The sequence below is a fragment of the Molossus molossus genome, unplaced genomic scaffold (assembly GCF_014108415.1).
Source record: "Molossus molossus isolate mMolMol1 unplaced genomic scaffold, mMolMol1.p scaffold_m16_p_17, whole genome shotgun sequence".
Classification (NCBI taxonomy): Eukaryota; Metazoa; Chordata; class Mammalia; order Chiroptera; family Molossidae; genus Molossus; species Molossus molossus.
In genome coordinates, this window is record NW_023425352.1 from 31,005,059 (window position 1) to 31,021,349 (window position 16,291).

Consider the following 16,291-nt stretch of genomic DNA (forward strand, 5'->3'; position numbering starts at 1 on the left):
TGAAGGAAATAGCTAAAGAACATATGTATACCCCATAGACACAGACAATAATTTGGTAATTGCCAAGGAAGGCGTTGGTCAGGGAGAACAGAGGTAGGCAAAGGGGGGAGGGCAGGGGGACTGCTGCAATAATGTCAACATTACAGAAATTTTTAATAATAAAAAACAATTTAAAAAAAAGAACACAAATAGCTACTATTGTATCATATTCTTAAAAGTTTTCTAGATAAAAACTTAAGACTAAGCTACTTATTCAGAGAAAATGGGCAGAAAATGCTACTGGAACAAAATCATAATCAAGATTAATAATATTCGGGCACTGAGTATGATGATTTAGAAAGAATTAACAACCAAAAATTCTTAAAAATTTTCCTTTTACTACCAACTCATATATGATACATGAAAAAATTTAAAGGTTAATTTAAAAAATTAATTTCATGGAAGCATTTAATACCTTGAAGAAGCTGCTGCACGTTTTCATTTCCCATCTGTAAAGCAGTAAAGCCCTGAAGGGATATGATGTTAGGATCACATCCATAGCTCAGAAGTAAACGGCAGGTTTGTAGATGACCACAGTGTGCAGCTCTGTGCAGAGAAGTCTGACCAAGGTTATCCAGAGCATTAACCTTAACAATGCAGAAAAAGCTGAAATTAGCCTTCAGTGCAAAATTTAAACCACCCAATCATGTATTTAACATTTGCTACTAATTTAAAATTCTCAATTATTCTCTTTAAAAGTCTATACAAAGTATTTATGCTCAAATCTAGAACATAAATTCACTAACTTATGAAGGCTGACATCAGAAGGAAGATTCAATTTTGCGTTGAAAGTGTGAGATATTGAATAATAGTTGTGCTTAGCACTAAAATATTAATAGGTTCACCACATTTAGAGCTAGACATTGCCTAAGTTTAATCCATTATTTTTATGGATCTCTGAGGTCCAGAAATATGAAGAATAACTAGAAGAGAGACAGTAGCCAGTAACAAAGCCAGAGATTAGATGAGCATTAAAACATTTACTTCTATTGGCTGAATTGTCTACCTTTTTTTAATCATGTAAAAAATAATCTGTATAGATAAATACACTATGATATATTCACAGAATGGAATACTTCTGAGCAATAAAAAGAAACTATTGATATGTGGATAAATTCTCCAAAACAGTCATTAAAGAAAAAGCCTTATACAAGAGTATCTAGACACGAAAGCCTTGAGTAGACTAATCTATGTAGGAAAAAATTAAAATGGTTATTGTCTCTAGGGGTATAGATTACCTTGGATGGGGCCCTGTTCTCTGCCGTGAGATCATGTTCTGTAGTTTGGTGAGTTTTGATTACACAGGTATATGCATTAATCAAAATACAGTAAATGTACGTTTAATATTTATGCATTGCATGTACATTTTACACCCCCAAAATAAAAACAACCCTGTAAATGAATATTGATTTCTAGATGATGCTTAGGTGGAAGTATTTAAGGAGAGTACACAGTAATTTGCAAATTACTTTGAAATGTGTAAAAAAAATAAGATACATTGATGGATAAAATGATAATACATAATAAAATAATATAGTAAAATGTTAATAACAGAATCTAGGTGGTGGTTATATAGTTATTCTCCATAAAGCTCTTTCAACTTGATTGTATTTTTTTAAGTGTTCATAAAAAAAAAAAATCAGCTGCAACACTCTCCTATCTCATCCCTACTCCACCCCTCTCCATCAGGAAAATAATTCCTTAAAACATAACTGAGAAATATCAGTAATCAATCTTGTGGTCACTAATGAGTTTTGAGAAACCATTAAATTCATATTCATGGACTTGGAGAATATATAAACAGGAATAAAGAAAGACTTTCTCAATGAATCCAAAATTAGACTATAAATGGCTCATCTCCAGGCTTACAAAGCCTGAAAAAGCAATTTAAAATGCTCAGAGCAATTAATCTATTTATTCGCATACCAAAACGCACTGAAATATGAAATACATTCTTGAAAGTTTATTTGGGTATCACTCTGTTTTAAGATTAGGATGACCAACATGTCCTGGTTTGTCTGGGATTACCCTAGTTTCAGCACTGAAAGTCCTTATGTTTCTGGAAATTCTTCAGTCCTGGACAAACCTGGATGGTTGGCCACCCTAGTCAAGGTTGTTTCATTGAGTTTCACAACTCAAGTTTAATATGCATACAGATATTCTTCTATTAATGCATCACATGTGTAAAAAAGCAATCAGTAAAAAGTTGAAGAACAGACAAACAAATGAGATATGCCAAGCAGTCAAACAGAAATAACTTTATTTAATAATTTACAATAGGAAAGATGGAGATTATACATTATTAAGAATTCCCCCGAATCAAGAAATTAAGACACTGAGAGGCAATAGAAAAATAAATTGTAAAATTCTAAGTGGTTCCTTGAGTGGGAAACCCAAGGAGAGACAGAAAACTACTCTGCAAAGCACATTTAGAGAAGAGCCTCAGGGCCACCCAAGGGGAAAGAATCTCTATTGCATTCTTCTCCCTTCATTACGAGCAGCTCCAGTCTGTCTGTTACACAGTGAATTTCTACTAAAAATTTTGTTTAAAGGCAAGGATCTGTGGCTAAAAACGGTCAACATTGCTGAATTAGGTGACTGTTATCCCATATAGCTTTTACTGAGTATTTTTTTTTATAGTTCCTGGGTAAGAAATGATGATCTGTAGCCTGGATGAAAACATAATTATTCCAAGAATAAAATACTTTTTGCACAAATGCTAACTATAAAATAGTAACTTCCCAATATGAGTAGTATTTATTTCCCAATAAAGAGAGCTATGCTTTTAGTCAAGTCATTTAAATAATTTACTTCTTCTGTTCCAAGTTCTTTGGCTTATTCACAGAAATAACAAGAGGATAAGAAAGACTATGGCTAGGGTAAATAACAGGAATTATCATGGTAACTAAGGAACAGAAGATATGAAAAAATAATACTGAAAAAGACGATTGGGTCAGAATCAGTATGTCTCCAACTAAGGGCATTTTCCCGGAGAGTACAGTGTTAGAAAAAGACCTTAAGGATAACTTGACCAGTCAGGTGTGGTTAAAAATAATAGAGAAGGAAGAATATATAGGAATAATGTACTTTTGAATAAATCCACTATTTCTAGCAAAAATATTGATAAAGAAAAAGTATCTGTAGGACTACTTTTAAGTACAGATTAAGAGGAAAAAAATAATACTTATGAGAGAGTAAATAGTTTAGGAAGCCAGGCATTTAATCTGCTAAACAGAAAACTCATTGGATTACCCAAGATTACCAAAAAGGTAATACCTTTGCTTCATGTTTCACCACAACTTCGACAACATCATTATGAGCTTTCTCAGATGCCACGTGTAGAGGAGTCAAGAATCTTAAAGAGAAAAAGCCAGCAAGGCAATAAGTGTATTTTTCAAAAAAATAAAATGTCAATAATTTTTCATTATTAAAAGTATACTTACTCTTTAGTCTTCTCATTGATGTTTGCTCCTTTTCTTAGCAACAGTTCACATATTTGCTTTCTTTTGGGGTATGGAGATGCAGCAGCACAATGCTAGATAATTTAAATTGCAGCATTAATCAAGGACTATACAGGACTGATTTTTATTTAAGAATATTTGTTTCCAATCAAGAAGTTATGTTACTTCTGTGTTTTATTTTTCACTTTAACTTTTTATTTTTTTTTAACTTTGCTACTCAATGACTTTCTAATGAATAGAATGTGCAATAATTACCAAATTCTGGCAAGGTATGAAAATCTTATTTACCAGATAATATATCTATTATTAAATATTCTGATAAGCTCTATAGTTGTCCTACATCTTTGAAAAAGTCACTACTGATACAATGAAAAGTTTAAATTAATGTGACCAATACTCTTTTCAAAACTGTTCCCGTTTAGAATGGTGTTTATGTTATTTTTTAAAGGTTAATTAATAAAACACCCCAAAGGTTTTTTTTTGTTTGTTTTTTTTTTCACATGAAGAAATAACACAGCACTCATCAGCTCTGGATTCTGCTTGGTAACAGCACTGATGGAATAGCTGGCAAGATTAGTAGTATTTGTTTCTCTTTCAACCAGTTACTCCAGCAGAATAAGGAGCTTGGATTAGCTGTTTGGCAAAAATCAGTGGTAGAAAATGATACGCTTTAAGTTGGATGCGGCAGCAGCATCTACATGTATGATATATCAAGAAGAAAGGGAGACAGGAGATAGAGTTTCACTAGTTATAAACCTAATAAGTACTTGATGGGGCCATGTCCCAAATCTTTGCATCCCCAACATCCAGGACGACACTCATACGCAACAGGTGTTCAATAAATGTCTAAATGAGTAAATGACTAAATCAACGTATATATATGTTAAGATAAAATTGAAACCTGAAAATTCATGGAATAAAAGTTCTAGATAATTGTTAAGCTAAGTTGTTTTATATATCTAAATACATAGTACACATAAAATTAGTTCTCTGATTTTGACCTGTAAATTATAAAGCTTATCTCATCTTCATTTGTTTCAGATTCATTCTTTGATGCTGCTGTTGTTACAAAAATCATTCCTTTGCTCTCAATAAAACCATTTCTAATTGGTGAACATAAACTCCTTAGATATGTTACAAGTAATCACCCCAGGACATCTATCAGGATAGTGAAGAGAATGAAAATAGTTTATTTCCAAGAATTTTGATACAGTTACTTCAAATTGCTCCCCTACTCCTCTGCCCCATCATGGGACAGGGCCTGTAATCTCTGGAAAGCTGGAAGACAGTGCCCCTGGACCACAATTATGCAATACTTAACTCCTAGTATGTTTTAAGGTTAGTAACAAAATAAAGTGTTTAACAGCAGAACATTTAGGGGAAAAACAACATGTGGTATTAGCTCTTCAGACCAGAAAATTTTCCATGTCAAGCTTTCCAAATTTCTCTGTACCATCTTAATGCTGTTACAATTTTAATTTTGCACTATCATTTCTAATTAGTCTGCACCTTTGCTATTGTTTTATTTGGATATTTTTTATAAGTTAAATAGCAAAAAGGCCTGAAATGTTTTATAGATTGGTTTCTACATAACCTTCATTTAGTTTACATCACAGCATAAGGAAGAAAATTAACCATAAAGGATATTAGGTAAGTAAGGCTACTATCAGATAAATTTGCCCCTCAGCAGATTAATTTATCATCTTCCCTCACCCAAAGCACATTCTGCAATTCATACACCAGGACTTGGTTCCTTTTAAATTTCTATTTCTAAGGTAGTCTCTGATTACGCCATTCCCCTTCCTCTCTTCCATCACTTACCCTTGCTAGCTTCTATCTTTTCTGACTGCTTTCCCACAAAGTACCTGGTTCTCATTTACTTTGTTACAGTTCCACAGAGTGGTTATTACCTCTATCAGGGAAGTATCCTCTACTTGCACACTTTATTCACACAGTATAGAGGGGAAATACATAGACTTTAGATTTAATTTTTCTCTGGTCAGTGTGGCTTAGTTGTTAGGAACTTTATCCCATGCACCGAAATGTGGCAGGGTCAATTCCCAATCAGGGTACATACCCGGGGTGTGGGTCTAATTTCTGGTGTCTGGGCATGTATGGGAGGCAACTGATTGATCTTTCTCTTTCTCTCTCTCCCCCTACCTTCCTCTGTCTAAAACCAATAAAAAGCATATCTTCAGGTGAGAAAAAAATACTGTAGATCCAATTTTGAAACAAATTACAATACTAGAAGAAAAACCAAGTAATTTTTACCTTGGTGGTAGAATTATTCTCTTTTTCATTATGTTCAAATTTTCAAACATAAACAATTGTAATTTTTATAACAGAAAAGCAAATTATATGGCCCAGCCAGTGTGGCTCACTGGCTGAGCATTGACCCATGCACCAAGAGGTCGTCAGTTCAATTCCTGGTCAGTGCACATGCCCAGGTTGTGGGCCAAATCCACAGTGGGGGCATGCACGAGGCGGCCAATTGATGTTCTTATTCACTGATGTTTCTAACTCTCTCTCCCTTTCCCTTCCTCTCTCTCTAAAATCAATAAAGAAAAAAATTAAAACGTAAAGCAAATTATATGTACCATTCATAATAAAAAAGTTACACATAATACATGCCAGTACATAAATAAAACGTTTTTCTGGAAGGATACTCAAATGAATAATAGCATTGCCTTTTGCAGGGGTGGGGATGTCTATTTTCTGTATTGTTTGAAATTTTTTCTTTATATATGTACAGGTATTAATTTTTAAAAGCATGGAATTTAAAACAATGATATTACAAAAGTGGGACATTATGGTATTACCCTGTATCATCATCAGAAGTAGGGCATATGATTAGGTTTTGCATGCTTTTGGTTATTATAAAAACTTAAATCTGAAACATTACCAATGCTGTTTCATGCGTTTGAGGATGCTTAAAATTCACCATTTCCAGAGAGAGATGTTTTTTGATTCGTGTAACATCAGCTTCCCGTGCAGCCTGCAGCAAAGAGTGGCCTTTAAATTCATCTAGATGAAGAAAAGGTATATAAATCTGTATGAGCATTATCAAAGTGATAGGACTTACCTAGTAAAAGACAGTATTTTTCTTAAAATTATTTTTAAAATTATCTACCAAACAGACAAATTGAGAGTCTAAAGATATTCTCCAAATATAGCCCCTGAAAAGGGAGACGGTGGTATTCCAGTTCCCCTCAGTTATGACCTAATTAATCTCCAACTGCATACATGAATTTACCCTATGGTCAGCCAACTCAGTCTATTTTGGTTATCTGAAGTACTGCAATATATTCCCAGATCAGAGAGTTCTGAGAATTTTTCAAAGCACAGAACTCTTCTCGTAAAGAAATAAAACAGAGGGCGATCACAGTTCCTACACTAACATTATAACAGTAGCAGATGGCTTGGCTTACACATCAGAGAACTGGGGACTAGACAAGTTGAGTATTTCCAAGAGGCACCTACTGATGAACAAATGAAAGTGAGTCTTTTCTCAAGGTTCCCCTCTTTTATTCCTCAGATTTGTGAAACCATCCACTGTCCTTTACTATTCCAAAATATATATTTCCTAATTATGTATAGCAAACTGTATCTGAACTAGGTGGCTATTTCTTACTACGTCTACTCAGCTATACATGGAAAACCAGAGAACTGCCCAGGTACCAAAGAATATTAGACGGTAAAATCTAGGAACTATGTTTACAAGATGGCAACCCTACAAATAACACTTTAACTTTATGGCAGTTTCCCTAGAAAGTCACATCAAAGACAGGAACAAAACCCAAATTCTTTTCAAAAGCATACAACCTATAAGACTAATACATATAAAAAGCATTTAACCCGATTTAAAAAAAACTTCCAAATGACTAAATATGCTAATCTGAACAACAGATAGCCATGGCTAAGGAAAATATTCTATTATTTAAAAATTTCTAGAAACAAACAAGAAAGAAATAATTTTTAGTATATTGATATCATAATATTAGCCAAACACTCATCATTTTATACTCACATGCTAATCTTTCTTTTAACTGTGGTGTAGGAGCCAAGTCTATAGCACTTTTATTGTGACAATTCAGTAATGTTGGATCTGCACCATAACTTAGGAGAAGAGAGCACACTTCAACCCTGTTCTTAGAAGCTGCCTCATGAAGAGGAGTGAATTGCCACAAGTCCATTGCATTTACACAGGCACCATGCTGTGGGGTGGACAGGGGAGACAGCATATATTTAGTGTTCTATTTTTAAAAAAATTTAGAGTTATTAGTAGACTGTAATTTAACATTATGAGAGCTTAAACAGGTTATGTTCCCAAAGTTCAATTTTTTAAATCAATTATTTCAGAAAAAGAATACATTTCCCCGTCATGGAAGAAACAGTAGTTGGTTGCTAAGCCTACCAACAAAGGCCTATTTAACTCTTATATTATTAAAAACAGCGACGAATAAAGCTTTAGATTTAACATGCATCTTTTCCAAAAACTAATTTTTTCTCTTGAAGTATGATTTACATATGGTAAAGTGCACAGTTCTTAAGTACAGACAGTAGATCCTCCTTATCCATGGATGATATGTTCCAATACCACCAGTGGATACCTAAAACCATGGACAGCACCAAATCCTATATAACTTTTCCTATACATACATATCTATGATAAAATTTAATTTATGAATTAGATACAGCAAGAGATTAACAACAATAAAACAGAACCATTATAACAATATACTGTAATGAAAGTTATGCAAATCTCTCTCAAAATATCCTATTGTACTGCAGTCACCTTTTCACTTAAAACAAAACACTTTACGGCTTCTGTTTGGCATACCTGAATTGCCAATATCACTACTCTTGCTTTTTGAGGCCATTATTAAGTAAAATAAGGATTACTTAAATAGAAGCAGTGCAACACCAGGATAGCTGATCTGATAACAGACATAGCTATTAAATGACTAATGGGTGGGTAGCATATATAGTGGGGATATGCTGGATTTATGTCCTAAGTGGGACAACATGAAATTTCATCACATTACTCAGAATGGCATGCAATTTAAAATGTATAAATTGTTTATTACTGGAATTTTCCATTTAAAATATTTTCAGACCACAGCTGACTGCAGGTAACTGAAACTGCAGAAAATGAAACTGTAGATGGGGTGGGGGGCAAGGGGACTAATGCAGTTTGATGTATTTTGAGAAATGTACCTATTGTGATATCATCACCCAATTCAAGATATAAGATACTTTTATTACCCCAAAATGTTCCCTCATGCTCCTTCTATGGATAACTCCTGCCCCCATTCTGACTGTTAGCACCATATATTAGATTTACCTGTCCTTGAATTTCTTAAAAACAGAATAACTCAGTATGTACCTTGTGTCTAGCTCTTTTCACACAATGTTTCTGAGATTCATTCACACTGTTGTATCAATAATTCATTTTTATTGCTGAGTAGCAGCATTTCATTGTAACAAGATACAACATAATTTACTTATCCATCATCCTGTCGATGGGCATTGGGACTATTTCCAGTTTTTTACTATTATGAATAAGCTGTTATGAACATTCATGTACATATCTCTTTATGGACATATGCTGTCATTTCTTTTGCATATACCCCTAGGAATAGAATTGCTGGGTCATATGGAAGATATGTTTAGTTTTATTAAAACTGCCAAAACTTGCAATGTTTGAGTTCCAGTGCTCCCTGACTTGCTAATACTTGGTACTGTCAGTCTTTTTAATTTAGCCATTTCCAAGTATTAGAGTTGGATAGATCACAAAAGTCATTCTAGTTTAACCATCAAACACAAAATTCCTTCCACAGATACCTAAAGATGGTGAGCCAGCTACTTCTAGTACTTTCAATGATTGGAAACTAATTCTCAACTGACATAACTTTTTATACTTAACTAGATAACTCCTGTTAGAAAGTTCTCTTTAACATTAAGTTAAATACATACTTTTAACTTTGATCTATTGGTCTTCTTTGGAGCAAAAAAGAACAATATTCTTCTTTGCAATATTTGAAGGCAACTTTTATGTTTTTCTTTACCAATCTAAACACCTTAAGCTTCTTCACTCATCCTTCTTTCTAGATGATTTCTAGACTTCCTATCACCCTAGTGGCCGGCCCTCAACTAAATATACTTCACTTTAAAAAATTCACCTAAAAATATCAAGAGCCTAGAATAACGATAGATTCTCAATTGGTTTGTGTAAGTACAATGCGTTTGTTATTACATTTGCTCCTGACCCTATACTTCTACTTCTGGCACAAAATTATGTTAACTTTTCAAGCAGTCACTGCATGTTTGCCATTAAATGCCAGCATGTGCTACCCAGACTCTTTAGCAAGGGTTGCCTACTGACTCAGTGTTGCCCAGGACTTCTGCCTGTATTCCCCGTCTCTACCTACTTGCTTTCTCCTGACTGTCCTGAACTTGATTACTCTAGTAACTGTTTGCTCCCTCACCTCTTTTAACCTCCTCTATATGTATAACCTCTAGTCAGACTCCACTCTTATTTAGTAAACACTACATCTTAGAAAAACACCAGAGTTGTCTGTAAAAGTCCCACTGTAATCCGTCCGATGTTTCACTCTCATTCATAACACGCCAAATATTCTGAATTCAAGATTCAGTTTTACAATAAGCAAAAGCATTACTGCTATGAATGTATAATATTGTAGCCACACTGTAAATTTAAAAAGGCTTATGGACTAGAGTATCTAATCATTATGATAAAGTTGCTTCTGTAGGAAAATGTATTCCGTGATAGCACATGCCCCAAAGGAAGCACAGAGGCATTGGAAACAAATGTCTTCTTTCCTTTCCTGTAACAACTGCTGATAGAATAAGGAAATGTATTCAAGGGGCAAACGAGTGCACGGTAAGAGAAGCCTGAAGAGACTGGTCAAATACATATATAGAGACTAGGGGACAAAAAAAATTTGGGTGTGAGTAACATCCTGGGATCCACTCTAAAAAGAATATATATCTTTTATTCTCATCCAACAAGGAGCAAAATAAGCAATTTCTTGCCAGTCCCAGGAACTTGCTTGTTAAACAACAGCCATCCAGCATATTGGAAGAAGTAATTACCAAGTGAGGCCGTTCCAACTCAAAGTACAACTGGGCAAGTCTTGTAAATGTAACTGGTGGTTTTAATGATACACAATTCACTAAAACTTACTCTCTGATATTTTGAAGAGTTTCACTTTAGCCATAAATTATAGAATCACTTAATTTGCTATTTGTAAGGTATTAGTGCTACTGTATATTTGAAATGTTATAGAATCTTAAAAATTCAAGCAGTCAGATGCTGACTTATCAATCTTTTACATTTTATAATAATTATAAATACTCCTATATCCACCATGCACCAAAAACACATAAAAAAACCAGATAACCTATGTATTTAAAATTACTTATATAATTATAAGAAAAGTACAACAGAACTAACCTTGACCAGAAGTTCAGTTACTTCATAATGACCATAAGAACAGGCATTGTGTAAGGGCACCAGATCACTACAATATGAGAAGGGGGAAAAGACTGTTATTACAGATTCCTTAGGCTTAGTTTATTTAATTTATTTAAATTTTCAGTCAGATTTAATAGCAAATGGCTTATGTGACCTTCTAATAAAAATCTATAAAATTTAGTAACATCTATTTGAACCCTAAGTCCTAGCAATTCTAACTCCTAAGTTTCTTTCAAATCCATCATTCTTCCCTCCACTGCACTGCCATTGTCTTGGTTTGGGCCTTTCCTATTTCTCACTGTATTAATGAAATAACCCCCATTTTAATCTGTACTTCAAATTTTTTCTCAAAAGGTTATCTGATGTGGTTACTCCTTGTTTTAACGTCCTTCATTGGTTCTTCCTTGCTTTCAACAGTTGGTTCAAAATGCGAGCCTGGCATATGATGATCTGACCCTCTCTAGCCTTACCCTTCAATAACGGTATACCAAACCACCTGCAGTTCCCCCAATGCCTCTACACAGAACTATCCCCTGGGTGTAAGATGGATTTCCCTCCCTCCTGGCTTACTTCTATACATCTTTTACAAACTCAGAGCTCAAACACTGACTCTTCTCTGAAATTCTTTTGAGATTGTGTACAGTAAAAATTGCTTCATTCCTTTATGCAACTAAAACCCAATTCCTTCATGATGGCAATGGAAGAATTTTCTAAATAAGAAGGTACATCAGGTCCTGGCCAGTGTGACTAAGTGGTTAGAGAGTCAGCCTGCACACCAAAGGGCTGCGGGCTCAATTCCCAGTCCAGGGCACGTATCTAGGTTGCAGGTTTGAGCCCCAGCCTGGTTAGGACACAAGTGAGAGGCAAGCAATTGATGTGTCTCTCTCACATCAATGTCTCTTTCAAGGGGAAAAAAAAAAAAATCAATGGAAAAAATATCCTTGGGTGAGGATTAACGACGACAACAAAAAAACCCCAAACAAACAAAAAAAAGGTATAGTGGAACCTTAAAATTTTAACATATCCTGAAGCTGCCCCTTCATGGGGATTACTCACAATTAATTACTACAGACATCATCACAACAGCCTCTGGTGAATAATGGCCACCTATGACTTAGCCTTTAGTTCTAGCTATTCTCTCTTTAAAGGATCATGACTTTCCTTACCATTTTTGGTTATATAATTAATTTCTTACTTACCTGAGCACTAATTTCATTTCCAATTATCTACTAGCTACCTGCACCTGAGTTCCCATCATCATCTCATAAAACCAAGAATTCTAAAAGTAAATTCAATGTTTTCCCCTAAAATAATTTTCCCTCCTAGATTTTAGTATGTGCATCATTGGATCTCACTCATTTGGCATCAAAATTTGAAATGTAGTTATCTATTTCTCTTTCTTTCATTACATTCAGACATTCATCAACAAATCTTATCCATTCTCACACTGTGGTATCCCTTGCATTGTGTCTTCTTTTATTTCCTCTGCCACCACTACTACATATCTTCATTATGTCCCAATTCCTGCAATACCCACTTTAACTGCTCCTTTTGCTTCTAGTTTCCCTCTTCAATCTACCCTAAACATTGCTGCCAGAATGCACCTCCTAAAATTCTTCCTTTAAAATAATCATTCTCCTTGCTTAAGATCCTTCAGTGGCTAATGTAGCTCACAGAATGAAGTTTGAATTCTTTAGGGTAAAATATCAAGTCCTCTAAAACCTAGTTCTTACCTATTTCTCAAACCCTAACCTTAATTTCTCTATATGAATCATCTGCTTCAGCCAAGCTGGTCTTGTCACTGTTTCCTAAATATGCTGTAGTATCTGTTTTAGCACCTCTTCTCACACCAATTCTCTTGCACAGAGTGATGATTCCTAAACTCTCTTTCTTTTTTTATTTTTATTTTTTTTTTATCCTCACCCGAGGATATTTTTCCATTTTTTGTACAGATAGAGTGGGAGGGAGAGAGACGAAGGGAGAGAGAGAGAGAAACATCGACGTGAAGGGACACATCGAGTGGCTGCCACCCGCAGGACCAACCAGGGCCGGGGACAAACTGCAACCGAAGTACGTGCCCTTAGTGGGAACCGAACCCAGGTCTCTCCGGACCGCAGGCCGACGCTCTAACCGCTGAGCCAAACTGGCCAGGGCTAAACTCTCTTTCTTGAATTGAGTCCAGGTCAAGTACCATTTCCTCTTGAAAAATTTTCCCAGTTGCTATAGCCATTACTGAGAGTTCCCGCCTGTGAACTCCTACAGAAGTATGCCTCTTTATCACCTCACACTTAGTAGAGAAATTGTCTTATTAGGGATCTTTTCATGCCTCCTCCTACAGTGTAGTGTAAGCCTTAAGAGTGGTTGCCTTAATGTTTTATAATTCCTTGTGTCCTCAGAGCAAGCTGCATATTATAAAAGCTCAATAAATGTTTATATTGTTTAGTAAAACACATTATTTTTATAAGGTCACAGAAATTATTATAAGGTTAGTAACATTTAAGAATTCCAATTTTTGTTCAAATACTTACCCTTTATCTTTAGCATGGACATCAGCACCATGTTGCAATAATAGCTGTACAATCTTTACTCTATTGTATCCTGCAGCCAAATGCAATGGAGTTGACTGAAATATTAATAAGAAAAATTAATGAAATTCAAATACTGGCTAAAAAACATGTGAAAAGCTAAAAATCCAAATATAAAACAAAAAATCCAGGAAAAAGCTTTATAATTTTATTATCTAAATAAATAGTCATCAATCTGGTTTTGTAAAAAAATCCAACATATATACTAAAGGTATAGTATAAAAGTTTATAAGTTCATTATTGCAAACAGGAAACAAACAATTGTTTATTATCAATAATATTTTACTAAGTTTAAGAATTAATCCAAACTACTGCTTAAAAGAATATATCAGCATTCTCATCAAATGTTTTCATTTATAGTAAGATAAATGCATTTTCATGTTACTAGATGAACACAAACTTAGTTGCAAAAGGAAATACCTTTCTACCGTCACTTGCATGGCAGTTGACATTTAAGGGTGTGAGTAGAGCCATCATTTTTTCCTCATTGCCACTCCTAACACACACAAAAAAATTCATTAGCAATTTCTATTCTTTATCATATCCTATCTGAAGACATTTATGTGAACATTTTAAAAATTTTATAGTTTGTATGGCAAAAAAAAAAATATTTGAATGGTGAATATTTCATGGTACATGTTTATAACATACCTGGCACTTTCCAAGAGTTCATCTTTCTTATATTCACCTGTGAATTAGGAAAAAACAACAAAACTGGAAATTTTAAAAATTCAATTACAAAAGTATTAACAGTTTTATGTATAAAGATGCTCACTGAATTATATTTAAAGTATATAAATTTGGAAATAGTTCCCAATAAATGGAAAATAATTAATCAATAGGCTATTGTACAGTTTTAAAAGTATTTATATCAAGAACATAAAATATTTTGTTATAAAAGTAACAAAAATTATTCAATGTTATATAATGAAGTGTGGCTGTAATTATATGAAAACAACATGCACAGAAAAAGGAAAGCCAAGAAAGAAGTATACCAAAATTTTAACAAAGTTTGTCTTAGGTGGGGGGTTATGGGTGAACCTTTTTTTTTCCTCCCTAAATTATCGAAAACCAGTATGTTATTTGCTTAACACACAAAATACATCTAGAACTTCACTGAAAAGCAACACAAACAAAATCTAATATACCAACATTTAGAAATGACAAGATAACCTATAGCATCACCAACTGAATATAATCATTAACATTCTTGCGAATCCAAAAGATTTTCAACACTGAAATTGTTTTTATTACAATGCTATTTTAAATGTTGGTCTTTCTTATCTGCAGGTTTTGCATCCATAAATTCAACCAACCTCAGACTGAAAATTGTATTTTCAATCCATGATTGGGAATCTATGAATTTGGAGAGCCGACTGTATGCATTGATTTGCGCCTTCTTAAAGAACTTGAACATCCATAGATATCTGTATCTGGGGGAAGGGGGACCTGGACTCAGTACCCTGCAGATACCATGGGACAACTGTATATACAAATACAAACAGGGTTAAATATAAACTCTTTATGCCTATAGCTTTTATAAGAAATACTAAAAAAGCCTTTAAAATTAATACAATCTAAATAAACATAATTTAACAAAATAGGTAATGCTTACTGATTTGATGAAATAAAATCCAAAATGCTGCCCACAATATGAAGTGCATACTGGATACTAGTGCACGATTTCATTTGAACCTCAAGATTTTTTTCAAAGAAATAAAAGAAGGGAATAGCATGGAATAGGGAAGGAGAAACACTAATTTTAAAAAGAAAAAAAAAACTTTACCTTTCTTAGATAAGAATCAAATGCCAACTGTCTAGAGTTAACCCCCCCACCCCAAAACTGAACTGACACTATTTAAAAAATCTAGTTGAAGTCATTAACCACAGGAAGCTGTGGTCTACCTAGCAAAGTCATTCTTTACATTCTTCCTGGAATACCCAGAGAGAGCACGCAAACTTACCAGTCAGCACTGCTTTGGCAGACGGGTCTGCTAAATCCAATGCTGTCCTTCCATCTGTGTTTCGGATGGTTGGCTCAGCTCCATGCTGTAAGAGCACTGCAAAATAGCAATACTTCTTTTTTCAAGATAGTAATCATGACAATTTGATTTAGTAAATCATTTTCTCAGAAATTCTGGTTCAGCCCGGCCAGTGTGGCTTAGTGGTTGAGCATCAACCCATACACCAAGAGGCTGCTGGTTTGATTCCTGGTCAGGGCACATGCCCAGGTTGTGGGCCAAATCCCGGCGAGGGGAGGGGGGTGGGCATGAAGGAGGTGGTCAATGTTCTCTCTCATCGATGTTTCTCTCTCCCTCTCCCTCCCTCTCTCTCTCTTAAAAAAAAAATCAATCAATAAAAAAAAGTAATAAATAATAAATTCTGGTCAGTCCAGATGTCTCCAGGTTATTTAAAGATCTTTCACAACCTGATAATATGGTAAATGTTGTATTTTAAAGATAAGAATATATAAAACATTTTATTACTTAATATATTATACACATTAAATAAATGTCCCCTAAGCTCAGTCAGATTTTCCTCTGCTAGACAAGCGGCCATGGACCATAAGAGTGTATGAAAATAAAAGGCAACTCTTCTTGAAAGTTTATCTTCTCATTCCAAATGAATGCCGACTAGGTTAGAAAGATTGTTCTATCATAACAGAAATGAAATTTCTAAACCTTTTGGATAACCCAGGAACAGGGATC

At 34.4% G+C, this 16,291-nt stretch overlaps 1 protein-coding gene across 1 annotated transcript in view; it reads right to left on the reverse strand.

Moving 5' to 3' along the window:
- TNKS2 (tankyrase 2) overlaps positions 1-16,291 on the reverse strand; it is a 61,326-nt gene that overhangs the window by 34,265 nt on the left and 10,770 nt on the right. Inside the window, exons 3-12 of the mRNA XM_036264927.1 lie at positions 15,548-15,643; positions 14,235-14,271; positions 14,004-14,079; positions 13,527-13,621; positions 10,978-11,044; positions 7,528-7,714; positions 6,403-6,524; positions 3,483-3,574; positions 3,316-3,394; positions 455-626 (exon numbers count right to left, since the gene is read on the reverse strand). Coding sequence (XP_036120820.1) covers positions 455-626; positions 3,316-3,394; positions 3,483-3,574; positions 6,403-6,524; positions 7,528-7,714; positions 10,978-11,044; positions 13,527-13,621; positions 14,004-14,079; positions 14,235-14,271; positions 15,548-15,643 — 1,023 coding nt within the window. The remainder of the gene's footprint in view (positions 1-454; positions 627-3,315; positions 3,395-3,482; positions 3,575-6,402; positions 6,525-7,527; positions 7,715-10,977; positions 11,045-13,526; positions 13,622-14,003; positions 14,080-14,234; positions 14,272-15,547; positions 15,644-16,291) is intronic.